The following is a 17,795-nucleotide window of genomic DNA, read 5'->3' on the forward strand; positions in this document are numbered from 1 at the left end:
ATGGTTTGAGGAACATGATAAAGAGTTCAGGGTGCTGATGTGGCTACCATATTCCCCTGATCTCAGTCCGATCAAGCATCTGTGTGGTGTTCTAGAAAAGCAAGGTAGCCCCACAAACTTACAGGAACTAAAGGATCTGCTGCTGACGTCTTGGTGCCAGATACCACCGGACACCTTCAGAGGTCTTGTGGAATCCATGCCTCGACAGTCAAAGCTGTTTTGGTGGTACAATTGGAGGACATACACAATATTAGGCAGGTAGTTTTAATGTTGTGACTGATCAGTGTTCACTCCATGAGCAAATAATTAGGAGCGCTATACTAATACTAGGTGGGGTCTTCTTTTCCACCTCAGTTCTTTGTGGCATGTTTCCACAAGATGTTGGAAACATTTGAGATTCCGGTCCATGTTGACATGATGGCAACGTGCAGTTTCTGCAGATTTGTCACATGCACTATCATACTGTGAACCTCCCGTTCTACCACATCCCAAAGGTGTTCTATTGGATTCACATCCAGTGACTGGGAAGGCCACTGAAGAACACTGAAATCACTGACATGTTCATGAAACCAGTTCACTTTGTGACATAGTGCATTATCATCTTCGAAGCACCCATTAGAAGGTGAATAAACTGTGGACAAGAAGGGATGCACCTAATCGGCAACAATACTCAAATAGGCCGTGGCATTCAATTGATGATTGATGGGTGTTAATGGGCCCAAAGTGTGCCAAGAAAACATTCCCCACATCAATACACCACCAACACCTGAACTGAAATGTTGACACAAGGCAGGGTGGGTGCACGGATTCATGGTGTTGGTGCCAAATTCTGACCCTACTGTCTGTGTGCCTTAGGTTATATAGTCATCCTTTTACATACACACCAAATACCAGAGTCATCTGCAACAGGTAAAAGACTCCATGATATGCAGTACACATACAACCAATATTTTAAGCTATCTTAAAACAGACAGTCCTAACGTATGCAAAGAAATCTTGAATTACATTTCAGGTATCTGAAAATGCTGATAGACTTACTGTATTTTAGGATAAGTGTATTTGATATATATCAAAATGCACAAGAGCCTATTTCAAGATACCCTGAAATGCCTTTGAGATATCTTAAAATGACTGCTGGAAGGAGACCAGAGGATTCACATCCCAGGACCACCCTGCATGGAGTTTGCATGGGCTTCCTCTTTGTGCTCTGCTTTCCTTCCAGTTGAAAGATATGCAGGTTAGGTGAATTGGTGTTGCTAAACTGGCCCACACATGTTGTGTATTCACCCTGCGATGAACTGTCACCCTGTCCAGGGGCAGCTCCTGCCTTGCACCCAGTGATTTGTGGGATAGGCTCCAGCTTCCCCGACTCCACTCAGAATAAAGGACTGGAAAAGCAATTCATGGATGGAAATCTTAAAATGAAAAGTTATCATTTCGAGGTATTTTGAAATCTGTTTAAGATATTTTTCAATGTGTGTAAGATACCAATGTGTGTAAGATACCTTGAAACATATGTGTTCTCAGATATGCTTAAATATGTCTTGTATGCCTTTCTAGATATCTTAAATTGCATTTTGGGATATCTGCAAGTGTTCATTCTGCTTGCCATAGATGGATCAATTGCCACGCACACAAGGCCAGACCGGAGTTAATAAAGATGCAGAAACAAGTAGGTGGAAAAACCAACAAAGCTATATTTGAGCCTATATGATGGCCAATTCTGAGTCAGCAGTACAGTATGTCATATTTTAAAAGAGACTGACCCCATCTCCGGAGTACACCGATACACCGTGTTAGAACCCATCAGGCACAATACCGATCAATATGTACGACTGAAAAGATCTAAGGAGTTTGGCGCAAGTTACAGAGTACACCGATACACCGTGTTAGAACCCATCAGGCACAACACCGATCAATATGTACGACTGAAAAGATCTAAGGAGTTTGGCGCAAGTTACACTCTTCATGATAAAGTTAATGAAACTCCCAAACCCTAACCCAGGTGAAATTCAATACATCTACATTATTACAATATATTTCGGAAATGAATTATTAGAAACCATTACTGACGCAACTCAAAGTCAACATGGAGCGTTGAGACTTCTTACAAATCTGGTTAAATTTACCGTTATTCGAAAAAGTCAGACTCACTTAATGAAGGAAGGACAGGAGGTTTTCAGGTTCGGCCAGTGGCTTAGTTGTTATAGGCACCTAACACGAGCTCCAAAGTTCCCCCATATCTGCACGGTTTGGTTCTTTAACTCAACCCTGCAAATTCCGAACACGCTAATGGGCAAACTTTAGAGCCAGAGTTCTATATAGACGGACATCTCGCGATCCCGCGTGCCGCTGAAGAAGGGGGCACGAGCACAGCGCGGAGCTCTCGGCTCAAGTATGAATGCTACCGTACGTCCACACTCCAGTACAATTCATTTGAAGGCGTGTCTTTTTACTTGATTATACAAAGAACGCTAAAAAAGAGGACAGAAGGCAACTTTACCGAATAAGATTACAATCATTTGCATATTCAATCTGTTTATCTATTAAATGGTGCTTTGTGACATTTATCTGTGTCTTTAAAATCTGCCTATTTGTTTCTTATGGTTCCTTTCATCTATCTAGATACACTATATAATAGATCGTCATAAAGGCACAATAAAATGGATATCAGGACATATATGAAAGACACTGCATCAAAACAGATGGACAGCATTATGTAATCGATGTAAAGGTACTGTATACTTAGAATGGTCTTAAAGGCACAATAAAATGTGTATCAGGACCCTACATGAAAAGACAGACATAAAAGGCACTATACAATAGATAGATTGGGTAAACTTTATTATCCTCAAGGGTAACGTTACATGCATATAACAGCAGAAATATAAAAACAAAGATACAGACTCACAGGACAAATAATACAATCAATCAATGCATTAAATAACAAATGTATATCCTTTGGGGGAAGTGTTTTTTTACAGACGCTCTGTAAATACATACATACATACATAACTTGATTATTAAGGCTATTTCACGTACGTTCTTTTTTAACTACCATTAAGTTTATATTTTAAAGAAATAACAAGCGTACGATTTCCTTTGTTATCCAGCAGATGCACTACAAGCCTAATTCTCTGTTCCATCTCCACATTGTTGAACAGCTATTTGTTTCCGATTAGGATTGTGCGATCATACCTGCCGATGCAAAGAACACCCCCTGCCCAGTGCCTCTACCTATACAAGCGGTTCAAACTCCCTGCTCCTTTTAAAAATTGCTGTACGTCTCCTATGTAGAAGAACGCACCTCTCTGCGTATATCTCGGCGCAGACTGCGAAGTGGACTATCATGGCGGGTAAAGTTCAAAGTTCAAGGGCAATAAGCGCTTTGTGCGTAAACGACTTGATATTAACGAACCAGATATTGTTGTTATAATTGTACACGGATTTCGGTGGACATTTTTAATAAGCTTTTGCTTTAGAATTTTAAATCCTCATGCTTAACGCTCTTTTGTTTCTGTTGGCCTAAAGACGCTGCAGGTCTTGTGTCTAAGAGATTGACAAATGTATTGACCAATCATTCTTTAGAGGCGTTTAGGCTTCTCCATATTGTTTACGTGATTGGTCCATTTTCGTACGCTTGAGCCCGCCTAATGCTCGATGTTCCCGCCCACATCTTCTTCCTCCAAAGTGTCGGGCGAATTAACAGACCAGTCGAGTCAATTCTGCTGTGGTAGTTGACTGCTTGATAATTGGTGTTCTGTAACCGAAACAAACAACAACACCAACAACTTTGTACATTAACAATCGTTACTCCTCCGTGACGTTTACAATGTTGGGCAGAGTGTCCTTTTTGCGCAGGTGAGATAGCAAAGATTAGCATTCACCATGGTGTCTACGGTAATGCGACAAGGTCTTCTCCTTCGTGTTTCTAACGCGTATTTGCGTATTATGCTCAGACTGTCAGAGACGATTAAGTGTTGCTCTTTTTATGGAACAGATATGGGTTTCAGATAATGCACGTAGTTGACTTTTTTAAGGCCGGCAACCGAGGCCACGGACGTCGTGGTGAGTTTCCACATAGGTAAGGAATGCCAAGTATGGTGCAGGTTTGGCATGAAGCGCGGGGGGGGAATAACCTGCTGCAATGCCTCGAACGTTTACAAGGTGCCCTCCCGCAGCCTCCACGAAAGTTAAAGTTGTAGCCAAACTTCACGTATGTGACGTTTTTGTCACGGATTCAACTTATTGGATGGGTTTCGAGCGACATTTAACTGCGGGTATGTTTCCAGAACGCGAGACAAATCCTGTTATGTTTCTGTTTTTCGCTAATCGGATCTATTAGTACGCCTTCGGATTTTTGACAAGTCTGGCATATTTGGGCCGCTTAACTGTAGCGCATTTTTTCTGTTCGTTAACGAGTTGGATGTTAAGGTTAAGATAACATCTGTTAAAATTGTATGTGAAGTTAACGCTCATGTTCTAGTATCCAATCGTATGAGCAAAAAGGTCGAGTCTTTGCAAGACAGTTATGTAATATGCAAGAGCCACCAGAACTGGGCGAACTCCTGGGAGACGCATTTCAATTTGGAAAAGTGCAAATGGAAGGTCAATTACAAATACAAGATGGTAGGCACTTTCCTAAAGGAACAAACCTCTGAAAAGGATTTAGGTTGACGTAACATTTTTGACATCTAACCAAAGCACAGAAGCTGTTAAAAAAGGCATATAACATGACAGCTTATATCGCAAAAACTGTTGTATTTGAGGGGTATTATCATAGGTTAGAGTACACAATGTACTAGTGAAGCTGCGGCTGGAATATAGTGTGCAGTTCTGGTGAAAATGCATCAAAAAAGACATAGCAGCACTTGAAGCTGTAATGATAAGAGCAAGCAGGTGCATAACGGGACTTAAGAACATGGCATACACAGACACACTTGGAGCATTGGACCTGTTTAGCCATGAGCAGAGGAGGTTGTGTAGGGATCTAAACCAGGTCTTCAAAATTCTTAAAGGCATTGATAAAGTAGATCCACCAAAATTCTTTCAGCTTAATGGTGAATCATGTACTTATGAACACGTGTGCAAATGATCGCTGTGTATGCATTTGGGGCTGAAGCCAGGAAGCACTTCTTTACACAAGGAGTTGTGGGGAAACTGGAACAAACTTAACGGGACATGTAGTTGAAGCAGGAACCTTTACAACCTTTAAGGAAGTATTTGGATGAGATATTTAAGCAGCTTTTAGCTAAAATGATTGAACCTGCTGGACTGAATGGTCTCCCCTCGTTTGTCTAATTTCTTAGGTTCTAAATGTAATTTTTTCTTTCTTTTTTCTCCCATTGCTTATTAGGCATGCACAGATTAGTAGGCTATCTCTAAACTATGCATCGTGCAAGCTGAAGCACACCCTTCCAGACTTGCCTTATGATTATGGAGCTTTGGAACCCCACATTAGTGCTGAAATAATGCAGCTGCATCACAGCAAGCATCATGCAACATACGTGAACAATCTGAATGTTGCAGAAGAGAAGTACAAGGAGGCACAGGCCAAGGGTGAGCATCATTTAGGTCTCTCACTGATGTAACCGTGGCGCAGACTATATAATTTGTAACAACTATTTGTTAAAAATGTGTGTTTCAGGTACTTGTAACCTGTATTCTAGGAATAATTAATAAATACTTGTTTAATTTAAACGTGGTCACACTTAAACAGTATTTCAGAATCTTAACAGTAGTGCATTGCATTACACAGGTTCTCTCTAAAATGGCTGTTAAAGTGTCCATTTTAATTCAATGCTGCATTATAGCAAAACCATACCTAAGGTGCTTTTTTTCTCTGTATCTCTTTGCATTCTCATGTTTGATGCTGAATTACACAGAAATCAGTAAATTATTGTTTTTTTGCCATATCTTTACAGCAGTTCTAAAAAATTTTGGAAAAAAAAAGAAATGTTTAATTAACAGCTTTAGCCAGTTGATATTTTTCTGGCTTTTGTAGTTCTTTGTGTTTGATCACTGTGATATTTGGATGCACATGAGAATATTTAAAATACATTGGAAGTAATATCTGCATAATCTTACTAAGTTTTAAACTAAAAATATTTGAAAAATGCCCAACAAGTTACATAGAGTTCCTTAAACGATGCTTATTTTTAAGTTTTTGTGAAATGTTGATTTTAAGAGTTCAGTTTCAATAAAAGTCTGTTCTCTACTAGCATCCAACATAATGTCACTGGGAATCGTTTTAATTTCTACTTCCAATCTTTGGTAACTATCAGTGACCTTTTTTAAGCATTTTATTGAATTTGTTAAAAGCAAAGAACATCAAGCAACTCAAATTTTACAGAGCTGAGTTCAAGTCAAATCAACCCCCACTTATGAGAAAGAGAGCTCGGCCAACAGAGTAAAACTTTGATAGTAGGATAAATCTTCTTTTTCTTCTTCTTCTTTCGGCTTCTCCCGTTAGGGGTTGCCACAGCGGATCATCTTCTTCCATATTTTCCTGTCCTCGTCATCTTGCTCTGTCACCCCCATCACCTGCCTGTCCTCTCTCACCACATCCATAAACCGTCTCTTAGGCCTTCCTATGTTCCTCTTGCTTGGCAGCTCTATCCTTAGAATCCTTCTCCCAATATACCCCTCATCTCTCCTCTGTGCATGTCCAAACCAACACAATTTCGCCTCTCTGACTTTGTCTTCAAACCTGAGTTGACCCTCTAATATCCTAATTTCTAATCCTGTCCATCCTCGTCACACCCAATGCAAATCTTTGCACCTTTAACTCTGCCATCTTCAGCTCTGTTTCCTGCTTTCTGCTCAGTGCCACCATATAACATAGCTGGTCTCACTACCGTCCTGTAGACCTTCCCTTTCACTCCAAAAATTACTTCTGACACTCTTCTCCACCCACTTTACCCTACCTGCACTCTCTTTTTCACCTCTCTTCCACAATCCCCATTACTCTGTAAAGTTGATCCCAAATATTTAAACACATCCACTTTCACCAACTCAACTCCCCTCATCCTCACCATTCCTCTGACCTCCCTCTCATTCACACACATGTATTTTGTCTTGTTCCTACTGACCTTCATTCCTCGCCTCTCCAGAGCATATCTCCATCTCTCTAGGGTCTCCTCAACCTGCTCTCTACTCTCGCTACAGATCACAACATACTTCTCTGCCACTCAACAGTAGGATAAGTAAAATAAAAAAGGGAAGAGAATCTGTTTCCTCAGTTTAAATACTTATTCTAAAATGTTATCAATTACATCCTGCTAGGTTTTTAAAAAGTTTTGTACAGATCCTGTAAGTGAGAATTTAATTTTTTCACAATTTCAAATGATATATAACATCAGTTACCCACTGACTTAAGAGGTGAGTTAGGATTCTTCCAGTTGAGCATAAGTCTATATGCCAATAGTGAAGTAAAGGAAATTACAGTTAGTTTGTCCTCCTCCACTATAAGTCCATCTGGGAGCCCACCAAAAACAGTTATTAATGGATTAGGAGGGATTGTGACCCCAAGGCTGTCTGAAAGGCATTTAAAGATTTTGGTCCAAAATTATGTTAATTTGGTGCTCGCCCAAAATATATGACCCAGTGAGGCTGGAACTCGATTGCAACGTTCGCAGGTTGGATGTTGTCCTGGAAGCATTTTGGACAAATTTAAACGAGACAGATATACTCGACAGATGATTTTAAGTTGAATACTTGTATAACCTTTTTTATGTTTAGGTGACATGGCGACACAGATTTCTCTTCAGCCTGCTGTTCGATTTAATGGTGGTGGCCACATCAATCACACGATTTTTTGGACAAACCTTTCTCCTAATGGTGGTGGAGAACCACAAGGTAAGTGTCAAGTAAAAATGCAAAATGGAAAGAACAGGAGTTTGAATTCATCACAGATATTTATTAATTTTCAGAGAATACTTAATTTAATTGCCACTATATCAATATGTGTACAAATATAGTTATTCAATTTGTTCAAGGCTGCATATAGTCTCAGAGAGCAACATTTTTTTTTTATTTATTTATTTTTTTTTGAAACGATGCATCAGATGTTTGTTGAAACTGCTATTTTCTTTATATATTTGGATGCTTATGGATTCCTAATAGTGTATGGCGTCATCAGCTCTATACCTTCTAATAACAATTGGCAATTCTAGCTCAATGTGCATGGGCCCTGCAATGGACTGGTATTCTGTTTAGGACTGATTTTTGCCTCATGTCTGCAAGCATAGACTCCAGCACTCTGTGGCTATACAGCACTTGATTATGTGGATTTGTTACAGTTTCTTTCAAATTACTGAAATCCCTGTTGCTCTTGAAGTGTACCTTTAGTCTATACCGTCATCCCAGCACCACCCCAATCCCCTAAATAATTGGATCCCAAACTTGGTCCTGTGACTGCAGGTTTTTGTTCCAACCAGATTCACAATCGGTGATAATAATTGAGAACAACTGATCTCATTTAATTAGCTGGCCTTTTTTATTCTTTTCTTATTCTGCATTCAATAAAACAAAATAGTATGTTTTTTTTACATTTATAAGACATTTTGAAATATTTCTACTTTTTTTCTAAAACTATGAATGCTTAACTCTCTTTTGTTGATTTCCAATTGTTTTCCCCTTTTCCTGTGTAGTTTGCTCCCTTCTTTTAACCCTAATAGTGACAATTAGCAACCAGCATAGCAGACACCCAGAATGATGAAAGCTGTAATGACTTCAGTGTCAGACCCACTACTTAATAAATAATCAATTAAATAACCAGAGCACCTGTAAAAGCAGAATTAAAATCAGGCTGAAAATACTGTTAATGACTTAAAAAATGACTTATTCCCCATATAACTGCTTATCACATTTTAGTAAAAATGTACCAAATTTAGTTTGTAATTTCTACACTGACTCCAAAACACACAAGCTGGGATGTAATGACTCACGTAAATTCGGCTAAGAGTCCAATGAAAAACGGAAGTTGGTTGGAACAAAAACCTGCCACAGGGGGTTCCCAGGACCGAGTTTGGGAACCACTGCACTAAATGACACCTTGAACATTAATACCAATAATAATGTTTAGGATTTTGAGAAGAGTGCAGAGAAACAATAGACACCCCATTGATAATTATGAATGCAAATATGTTAAGCGAATAGGCTACTTGTCAACACAATGAAAATTGTACAGATTCAGTTATTGTGCTTAATTAAATGGAAATCCCCCAAAGTGTGTAATTTGTACGGCTCACAAGTTTGTATCTACCGCAGGTCAGCCCGGTTAACATAACTTTACATAAGTATTAAATCATCCACTTCCCCATTAAGTTCCACCAAGATCCCAGGCACAGAACCTTGCTACGTGTTCATTGCTGCATTTAGGCTGTGTCAGTTCTTCTTCACCTTGGCTTTGATCTTGTCTTGCATCCAAAAAGAAAATTAAACACTAATCTTTTTCTTTTCTGGCCAATGTTTTAGGATTTTTCCGGTCCTGCCGACAACACAAGATAGGCCTCATGGTTCATGGGAAATCTTTCTTTAATTAGCTTGCTGTGCATATTCAGACCCGCTTTAGAAGAATACTGGCACGTGTAAACAAATACATGTATTTCAACAAAACCCACTATATGTATGTCATTACAGATTAAAGAATTTAGTTATAAGAAATAAACAGAATGCTGTATGTTTTAGTAATGATGACAGACTGATCTTGGAAGCAATATGTAAAAACAGATCTGTAAAATACCGCAACTTTGCATAACGTGCCCAGAATAATATGGTGGTGAGATCAGTGCAATGTCTGTTCATTTGAATTTGAATGCCAGTTTTTGCCTTTAAATAAGATTTTTTTTTTTTTATAAATACATTGGAATTATATTTGAATAGTGACATTTGATCAGACAGCCCTAAGCAGTAACAATGGCAAGTAAGGTATTGAATGCTTTCCCATTCAATTGGATCACTTTTTGTGTTAAGGTGCCTAATATAGGCCAAGAAAACATTTTGAACACCATTGTAATACTATCATCATCCTTTTAAAGATGGCACAATGCAGGATACAGTTGTGCTGTTTAAACCAAATTCTGACAATCTTGTGCACGTGGTGAAAAAAATTGAGGTTTATCAGACCAGGTGACATTATTCCTGTCTTTTAACCACTAGCTTAATGATCACATGACCACTGTAATCTCATCTTTGTGCTCTTGGCTGATAAGAGTGGCACCCAATGTAGAATTCTGCTGCTGTAGTCCATACTCTAAGGACCAAGGAGTTATGTGTTCAATGATGGACATTTGTAAAGAATAATTGAAGGATTTGTATCCTTTCTGTAGCTTGAATAAGTCTGGCCAATTCAAACACAGCTTTGCATATATACTCGCATCTGCAAACTTTGATATTGGAGGTGCGTACACTGTTAAAAAGCACATAATATTGCCTTTAGATCAGGTGACAAGGTAGCCCTCGGGATAGTGAGGGCAAACCTTTCTCTGGATATCGAAGCAGGTAAGAGAGAGTATGGCAGAGAATCCTCAACCATTTGAAGGACACCAGAAACACACTGTGCATATGGCAGGGCATCCCAAGTCATTACCGACTATAAGACCACACCACCTGTCTGTCGTGGTGATGCCTCCAGATGTTCTAAATAATAACTTTGTGTGGTTTGATTCCCTGCATGACATTTCTGTGAGTGAAGTCCATCCTTCAAGTAGAAGGGGTAGTGTGCTTGTCCACTACTGACGTGAGAAGAACTTTGTTGAATATAAACCCACGGAGACCTGCCTGACTAGAAAATATATCTGGCCGAGTGATCAGGTGATGAGCAACCTAGCTGATGGGAATTTTTACGGACATTTTCAGCATTTCCCCGAGTCAGACAGTTGTCCCCCACTTCTTTAAAAACGCCACCATCACAGTCACACTGTGTCAGTAGTAGGATTTAAACCCACAATCTCAGGGTTCGAAGTCCTAGATCCAAAACTGTAACCACTGCAACACAATGCCTGCCAGTAATATTGGCCCATTGTTTGAAAAATATACAAATTACGTACTACTTCTGATGCACTTGATTAACTGATAGCACTAATACTGAGGCTTATCACCTTGAGAAATTTCCTGGGTGACACTGGGTAACACAGCTACTATATTTTAAAATGCACAACAGGCAAACCTAATGCAGTGATCAGGCTGAATTGATCTTACTGATTGGTGCAAATTCTATTGGTTCTATACAGTTTCTCCAGAACAGAGGAAGTAGAAAAGTGAGTAATACTGATTAGCTTTCTAAGGCAGTACGTGATTTTATATACAGTGGGTATTGAAAAAAAAAATAATATTCCCATTTTGTTTGCTTTACAACTTTAAATGAAAACACATAAGCCAATATTTTTTCCAGCTTTACTTACTCAGTGCAATCTATAACATCCAAGTGAAAGATATCACAGCTGCAGTTCAGAAGAATTTTAAAACATCAAAAACAAGAAATACTGAGATCAATAAAGGATCACCCCCTCCAAAACTCACTCGGGTGTAAGTGCTCTCCATTTCCATTGCGGTTACTGGCTTCCTTCCACCTGTGACCAAATGTAATGAGTGTGATTAGTGAAGCTGTTCCTGGAGCATTCATTCCCTTGCCGTGTAGTGCAGCTGACAGCAAACAACTGACTGTGGGTGGCAAGTCACTTTCAAAAGATCTCAGGGATAGATTTGTGGACAGACATAAGGCAGGAGATGAAGACAAAAAAAATTTCAAAGGCATTATCAATCCCAAGGAGCTTAGTAAAATACATAATAAAGAAGTGTTTGGTACTACTAGGACCTTCCCTGGATCCGGCCGCCCCTCAACTGGATGGAGGAGCAAGGAGGAAACTGGTAAGAGAGGCTACCAATGGCCACTTTGAAGGAGTTACAGGATTTGATGGCAAAGAGTAGTTATTGCGTGAATGCGACGACAGTTTCACAAGCGCTCCACAATTGTGACTTGTTCGGGAAGATCGCAAGGAAAAAGTCACTTCTCAAGAAAGGCCACATTAAGGCTCGTTTAAGCTTTGCCAGAATGCACCTTAAAGATTATGATGCCAAGTGGAAAAAGGTCCTATGTTCAGATGAGACCAAAATCGAACTACTTTGCCTCAATACCAAACGGTACACCAATGTAGCTCACCATCCACAACATACCTACAGTAAAGCATGGAGGGGGCAGCATCCTGTTGTGGGGGGCCTGGGGCTCTTGTTAGGGTACAAGAAAAAATGGATGGAGCAAAATACCGTCAAATTCTTGATGACAACCTGCTACCCTTTGCCAGAAAATTGAAGATGGGCAGAATGTTCACCTTTCAACACGACAGAACCCACTTTCCTGGTGGGGCCCAGTTAGAGCCCAGACCTAAATCCCATTGAAAATCTGTGGAAAGATTTGACCAAACTTGAACAGTTCTGTAAGGAAGAGTGGGAGGCAAATATTGAGTGGGCTCAATCTAGATAAGCTGATAGATAAGTCCCCCAACAGACTCGAGGCTCTCATTAAGGTAGTTCAACAAAATTACATTGGTTGATCCTTTATTAATCTCAGTATGTCTTGGTTTTTGATTTTTTTTTTTTATTTTATTTTGTATAATTTTTCTGAACTGTAGCTGTGGTATCTTTCACTTGGATGTTAGAGGTTGCATTAAGTAAGTAAACCTGGGAAGAAATATTCTTTGTGTGTGTTTTCATTTAATACTGTAAAGCAAAAAAAATGGGAATATTTGGAAGAAGGGGTTTCTTTTCTATACCCTATGTATGTATGTGTGTGTATGTATATATGTGTGTGTGTGTGTATATGTATATGTGTGTATATATGTATATGTATGTATATATATATATATATATATATATATATATATATATATATATATATGTATGTATATATATATGTATATGTATATATATGTATATGTATATATATATATATATATATATATATATGTATATATATATATATATATATGTGTATATATATATGTATATATATATATATATGTATATGTATATATATATATATATATATATATATATATATATATATATATATATATATATATATATATATATATATATATATGTATATATATATATATATATATATATATATATATATATATATATATATATATATATATATACATATATATAGGTAGGATTCTGTGTTTCACAAAGATTTTGGGGGTCCCTAAGATATGTGACACGTGTAATATTCTAATGTTTTGTTAATGTATCATTTGCTGTATCTCATATTTGCACGTTTACTTTAATAAACTTTAATAATCTGTATTTACTTTTCAAATTGCTTGTAGCTCTGTTGTTGCCAAGTTGGTTTAAAAGTCTGTTCGTAAATTCTGTGCTGTTATTTTTCTACATTGTCTTAAAGTAAGAGATAAACAAAATAAGTCCCCTTTCTGTCTCATTGGTATGTACAGGAGAGCTTATGGAGGCAATTAAGCGAGATTTTGGATCTTTTGAGAAAATGAAAGAGAAACTGGCGGCGGTGTCAGTTGGAGTTCAGGGATCAGGATGGGGCTGGCTGGGTTATAACAAAGAGAATGGTCGGTTACAGGCTGTCGCCTGCCCTAATCAGGATCCTCTACAAGGAACAACAGGTTAGTGTTACCCAGCATGCTGCAGAATTATTATTGTTTTAGCTAAAGCTCACTTGAGACATATTTTTTTTGGTATTATTCTTGGGTATTCTTTATCCTCAAACATTAGCTAATTTTTCGTTGTTTTTCTTTTTTTGATTATTGTCCGCCAACTTTAAGAAGAAAAAACTCTTGTGCATGTATTGTTTTTATTGCATCTACCCCTCCATTTTCTAATCTCACATGTCCATATACTCTGGTCTCCTTGTTGCGAGTCAGCAGCACTACCACTGTGCCAGCCTCATTTATTTTATAGTTCCCTTGAATGGCATGCATTTAACTAAGTGTGTACAGTAAGTTGAAATATTCTACTTGATCATGCGAATTGATCATTAATGTGAATCTTGTATTTATGGTGTTTTGGTACATCTCTTACATGATTAATTTTAGGGTATTCCTGTACACAATATACATTTGAAGTCTACATCAAAATGTGCCTTTAGATATGCTTAGAGTTACAGAAAATTCTAGTTCTTGTTTATTGAACCACATATGAAGGGGTTATCTAAATATTACAAACTTGGACTTTATAGTTTGACTTAATTTTCAAATAATTTATAGACCAATCAAATAGTAGTAAAATTATTTAATTAAAAAAAATAGTCATTCAGTTATTTTTTGCAGTTGTATCATTTTTTTTGCAATGAAAGAACAAGTTTGTATATCCATGATAACACACTGCATGTGACTCTTCCTTGAAGTAGTTAATAATGGTTGGTGTTGATTGGCGAAATTTGCCAAAGCATTAGTTGCTGCAAATATGCTGAGTTTGCCAAATATTTTGCTGGAAATTTGCTGTGTGGCCAGCTTAGACATTTTTTCCCCCCCAGAACCTAACTTGACTCACAGAATTGCAGAATACATGCGCAGAACTTTTATGCATGCGTACTGTTAAGCAAACTGCGTGTCGTATTTTACGTCGCTGCCCGATCTGCTTTGCTCATGCATGATATCACCACTCGATCTGTACTCCAGCCAGATTTGCAGCTGGGATGTGTTCTTCGAAAAAGGAAAAAAAAAAAAAAAAGAACTTGCAGTATTTTCATTTAAGGGATATTTTAGCTGACCATAATGAAAATATTATTTGCACTGGCACCAATTACATTATGGTGATCTCTGGGTGCACGCTCAGTTAGATTGCCTCTGTGCAGTTAATTTTGACTGCTGATTATATGCCACACAGCCCAGCGACAAGTCAAAACAAAACTTAAAGCAGCTAAAATCACATTTTTAGACACAATAATCTGTATGGCATAAATGCAAGACGCTTTGCTAGGCCTTCTGAACACTTAAAAGACCATTGCACCATTGTATTCTGGTCAAAACTAGCCCTCTTTCACCATTGACTTCAATGCATTTCCACAATTTTGGCCAACTCTGCGGGGTTTGGTCATCACTAATAATGATGATAATACAGGGAAGAGTCACTCAAAAGAGGCCATGAATATTCTGTTAGAACTCCTGTTAGGATGAAGCAATCTGAACCAAAAAATTATGCTGTATTCCTTGACATACATGTAATCGATTACATTACATGCGATGTAATCCTTTTCCTTCTTTGTCCATCAGCACCCTGTTGACTAACAGTACTGGTGCCAGTCATTGTTAACCTGGGGCTCGACCCATACAATATGGAAATTTGTAATATTGTCCACATATTGATTTGGCAAAATTTTACACCGGAAGCCCTTCCTGATGTGACCCTCCCCATTTATCTGGGCTTGGGACCGGCACAATGAAACACACTGGTTTGTGCATCCCCTGTGGCTGGGTTGAATCTCCCTGTAATACAACTTTTGGTAATCTGAATAATTGGTGACATAATATGAAGTCGGGCTATTTTACTCTGCTGTTATGTTTTTGTTTATTTTTATTTTTTCTTGAAAATAGGTAATTCAGATTTTATAGGGAATTTTAAATTGTGTTGCTTACATTACCCAAGTATCCAGTCCACTTCAGTTCATACAAGACAAGACACAGTTATTTGTAATTTATTAATTTATATTTTTTCTTTCCCAACAGGCCTCATCCCTCTTCTTGGAATTGATGTTTGGGAACATGCCTATTATCTGCAGTATAAAAATGTCAGGCCTGATTATGTAAAGGCAATCTGGAATGTAGTAAACTGGGATAATATAGCAGAGAGGTTTAAATCTGCCAAAAAGTAAATAGAAAACTGGTCAAGCATTTGAATATTAAAGAGAGCCTTTATATTTAACAGCAATGTGTCAACTTTGTGATGATGGAAGTGAGAAAAGCAGTGAACAGCTGGTCACTTTAAATTGTTTTAATTTTCAGTTTCAGGTCAAAGACCGGTCTACTAGCTTAAATGTACAACAAAAGCACTGATTTGAAGGTGTGTTTGGACTGCTCCACATGTTACGTTGTTAGAATGAAGTGTTCAGACATGTTCAGAATTACTATTGTAATTTGATAACTTAGAGTATAATTATTTATTTGGCCAAAAAGGGGTGTGTAAGTGATATGAAAATGGGTTAGTGTATATGAAGGTTTTTCTAATGAAGGTGCATGTGTATAAAATATGTATTTGCTTAATAACTGGTTTTGGTTGTCCACTGTTAACAATCCTCAACAGATTTAAAGTGCCTATTGGTGTATCAGGCTGTATACAACGTTTGGAATGTCCCAGTTTTTGTTACATTAGCCCTCAGTTACATCCTCTGATTGCGTTATCACTTTTTTTTTCTGAAAAATTAATTATTATTAAATTAATAAAATCAATTAAGTGCAAAAAAAAAAAAAAAAAGTGATCATGCACCTGAAGAATTTAAGTTTTTTTAACAAGCAGTTTACCATTACAACCGCATTTTGTCATTGAGATTCATACCCTCTACACATCTCCTGATCCTATGCTCCTGGAAAACACCACATCTATGGCGCCCAAGTGAAGATGGGTGTTTGTGAACCAAAAGTTTGATTCCTTAAAATGGAGGAGAGGAAAGTGGGGTAATGGGAGAAGAAATGTTGGTATCAGTCCCTGGTTACCGATTCTCACCTCTCTTTTGTAATTTGCTTGGGCTGTCCCACCAAGCTGTTTTATATATGAGAGTATTTCACCTTGTTTCATTCGGGTGCTTTTTTGCACTTATCAGTTAAGTTAAATTACCCTGATGTACGTTAATTTGAGTGGAATATGTTAACAGAGATAAAGTGGGCACAGAAATTGCTTTTCTTGTAAACATCTTTGCTTAAAAGGTAAGTACTAGTGAGGCTTACACTGCGCTCATTTTAAACTGAGTGAGGGGAGAGGAGACCATAATTGTACGCTTATATGTTTGTAATGAATCATTTGGATGCTTTAACTAAATGAAAATGTACAACAGATTTTTATCCGGTTCCATTATTGTTTTGTTTCAACGGGGTGTTTTCCCAAATTATTCTTGACCAATTACTAACTTGTAGCATAGAAGTAAATCTGCCATGGCACTCTCCTGATATTGGAAGTACCCCTGCTGAATGTGCCAGTTAATGTTAATTCCAGTTTGTCACAATTGCTCAGACACTTTTTCTGAAACCCGTCACCCTTTGCTCCGAACTCTAAACCCAACACCTGATCTTCACAACGTGCTTACATAATCTCTGAATTAAACGTTGCACTCAAAAGCGCTTTATTCCTTTGCTCAAAACTAAACACGGCTTTTAGACTTCACCCAGAACCAGTCCATATATAAACAGTACTGAACCATTCGCACCACACAATCGCCAATATCCTGCCACTCTAATGTGTGCCCTGTGTGATTTGTGACAAATCCAACCTTGATGTGACTCCACACTTGCATCTCTACAGGCCAAGGATATTTTTCTGTGCTTTCAGAGTTTCTGTCGTGTACTTTCCACAGTCCTGTGGGCGTTTAGGAACAACAACAACAACATTTATTTCTATAGCACATTTTCATACAAACAGTAGCTCAAAGTGCTTTACATAATGAAGAATTGAAAAATAAAAGAACCAATAATAAAACAAAATAAGTCAACATTAAGGAAGGGGAAGTATAGTGGAAGGAAAAGATTTACAAAATGCCAGCTATGGTTGATCCACTCGGGCGCCCGTCTGTCCGCTACATGATTATAAATGTGCGTTGACATTTGGGAGCCGTT

The 17,795-nt window shown here is 38.0% G+C and overlaps 1 protein-coding gene across 1 annotated transcript; it reads left to right on the forward strand.

The window, feature by feature from the left end:
- The first annotated feature begins 3,675 nt into the window (after nucleotides 1-3,675).
- sod2 (superoxide dismutase 2, mitochondrial) lies at nucleotides 3,676-17,021 on the forward strand. The gene is made up of 5 exons (XM_039737998.1): nucleotides 3,676-3,861; nucleotides 5,357-5,559; nucleotides 7,741-7,857; nucleotides 13,458-13,637; nucleotides 15,699-17,021. The coding sequence occupies exons 1-5, from the start codon at nucleotides 3,833-3,835 to the stop codon at nucleotides 15,842-15,844; spliced, it is 675 nt and encodes a 224-aa protein (XP_039593932.1). The 5' UTR covers nucleotides 3,676-3,832; the 3' UTR covers nucleotides 15,845-17,021.
- Nucleotides 17,022-17,795: the final 774 nt, after the last annotated feature.

Source organism: Polypterus senegalus, chromosome 16, assembly GCF_016835505.1.
Source record: "Polypterus senegalus isolate Bchr_013 chromosome 16, ASM1683550v1, whole genome shotgun sequence".
NCBI lineage: Eukaryota > Metazoa > Chordata > Cladistia > Polypteriformes > Polypteridae > Polypterus > Polypterus senegalus.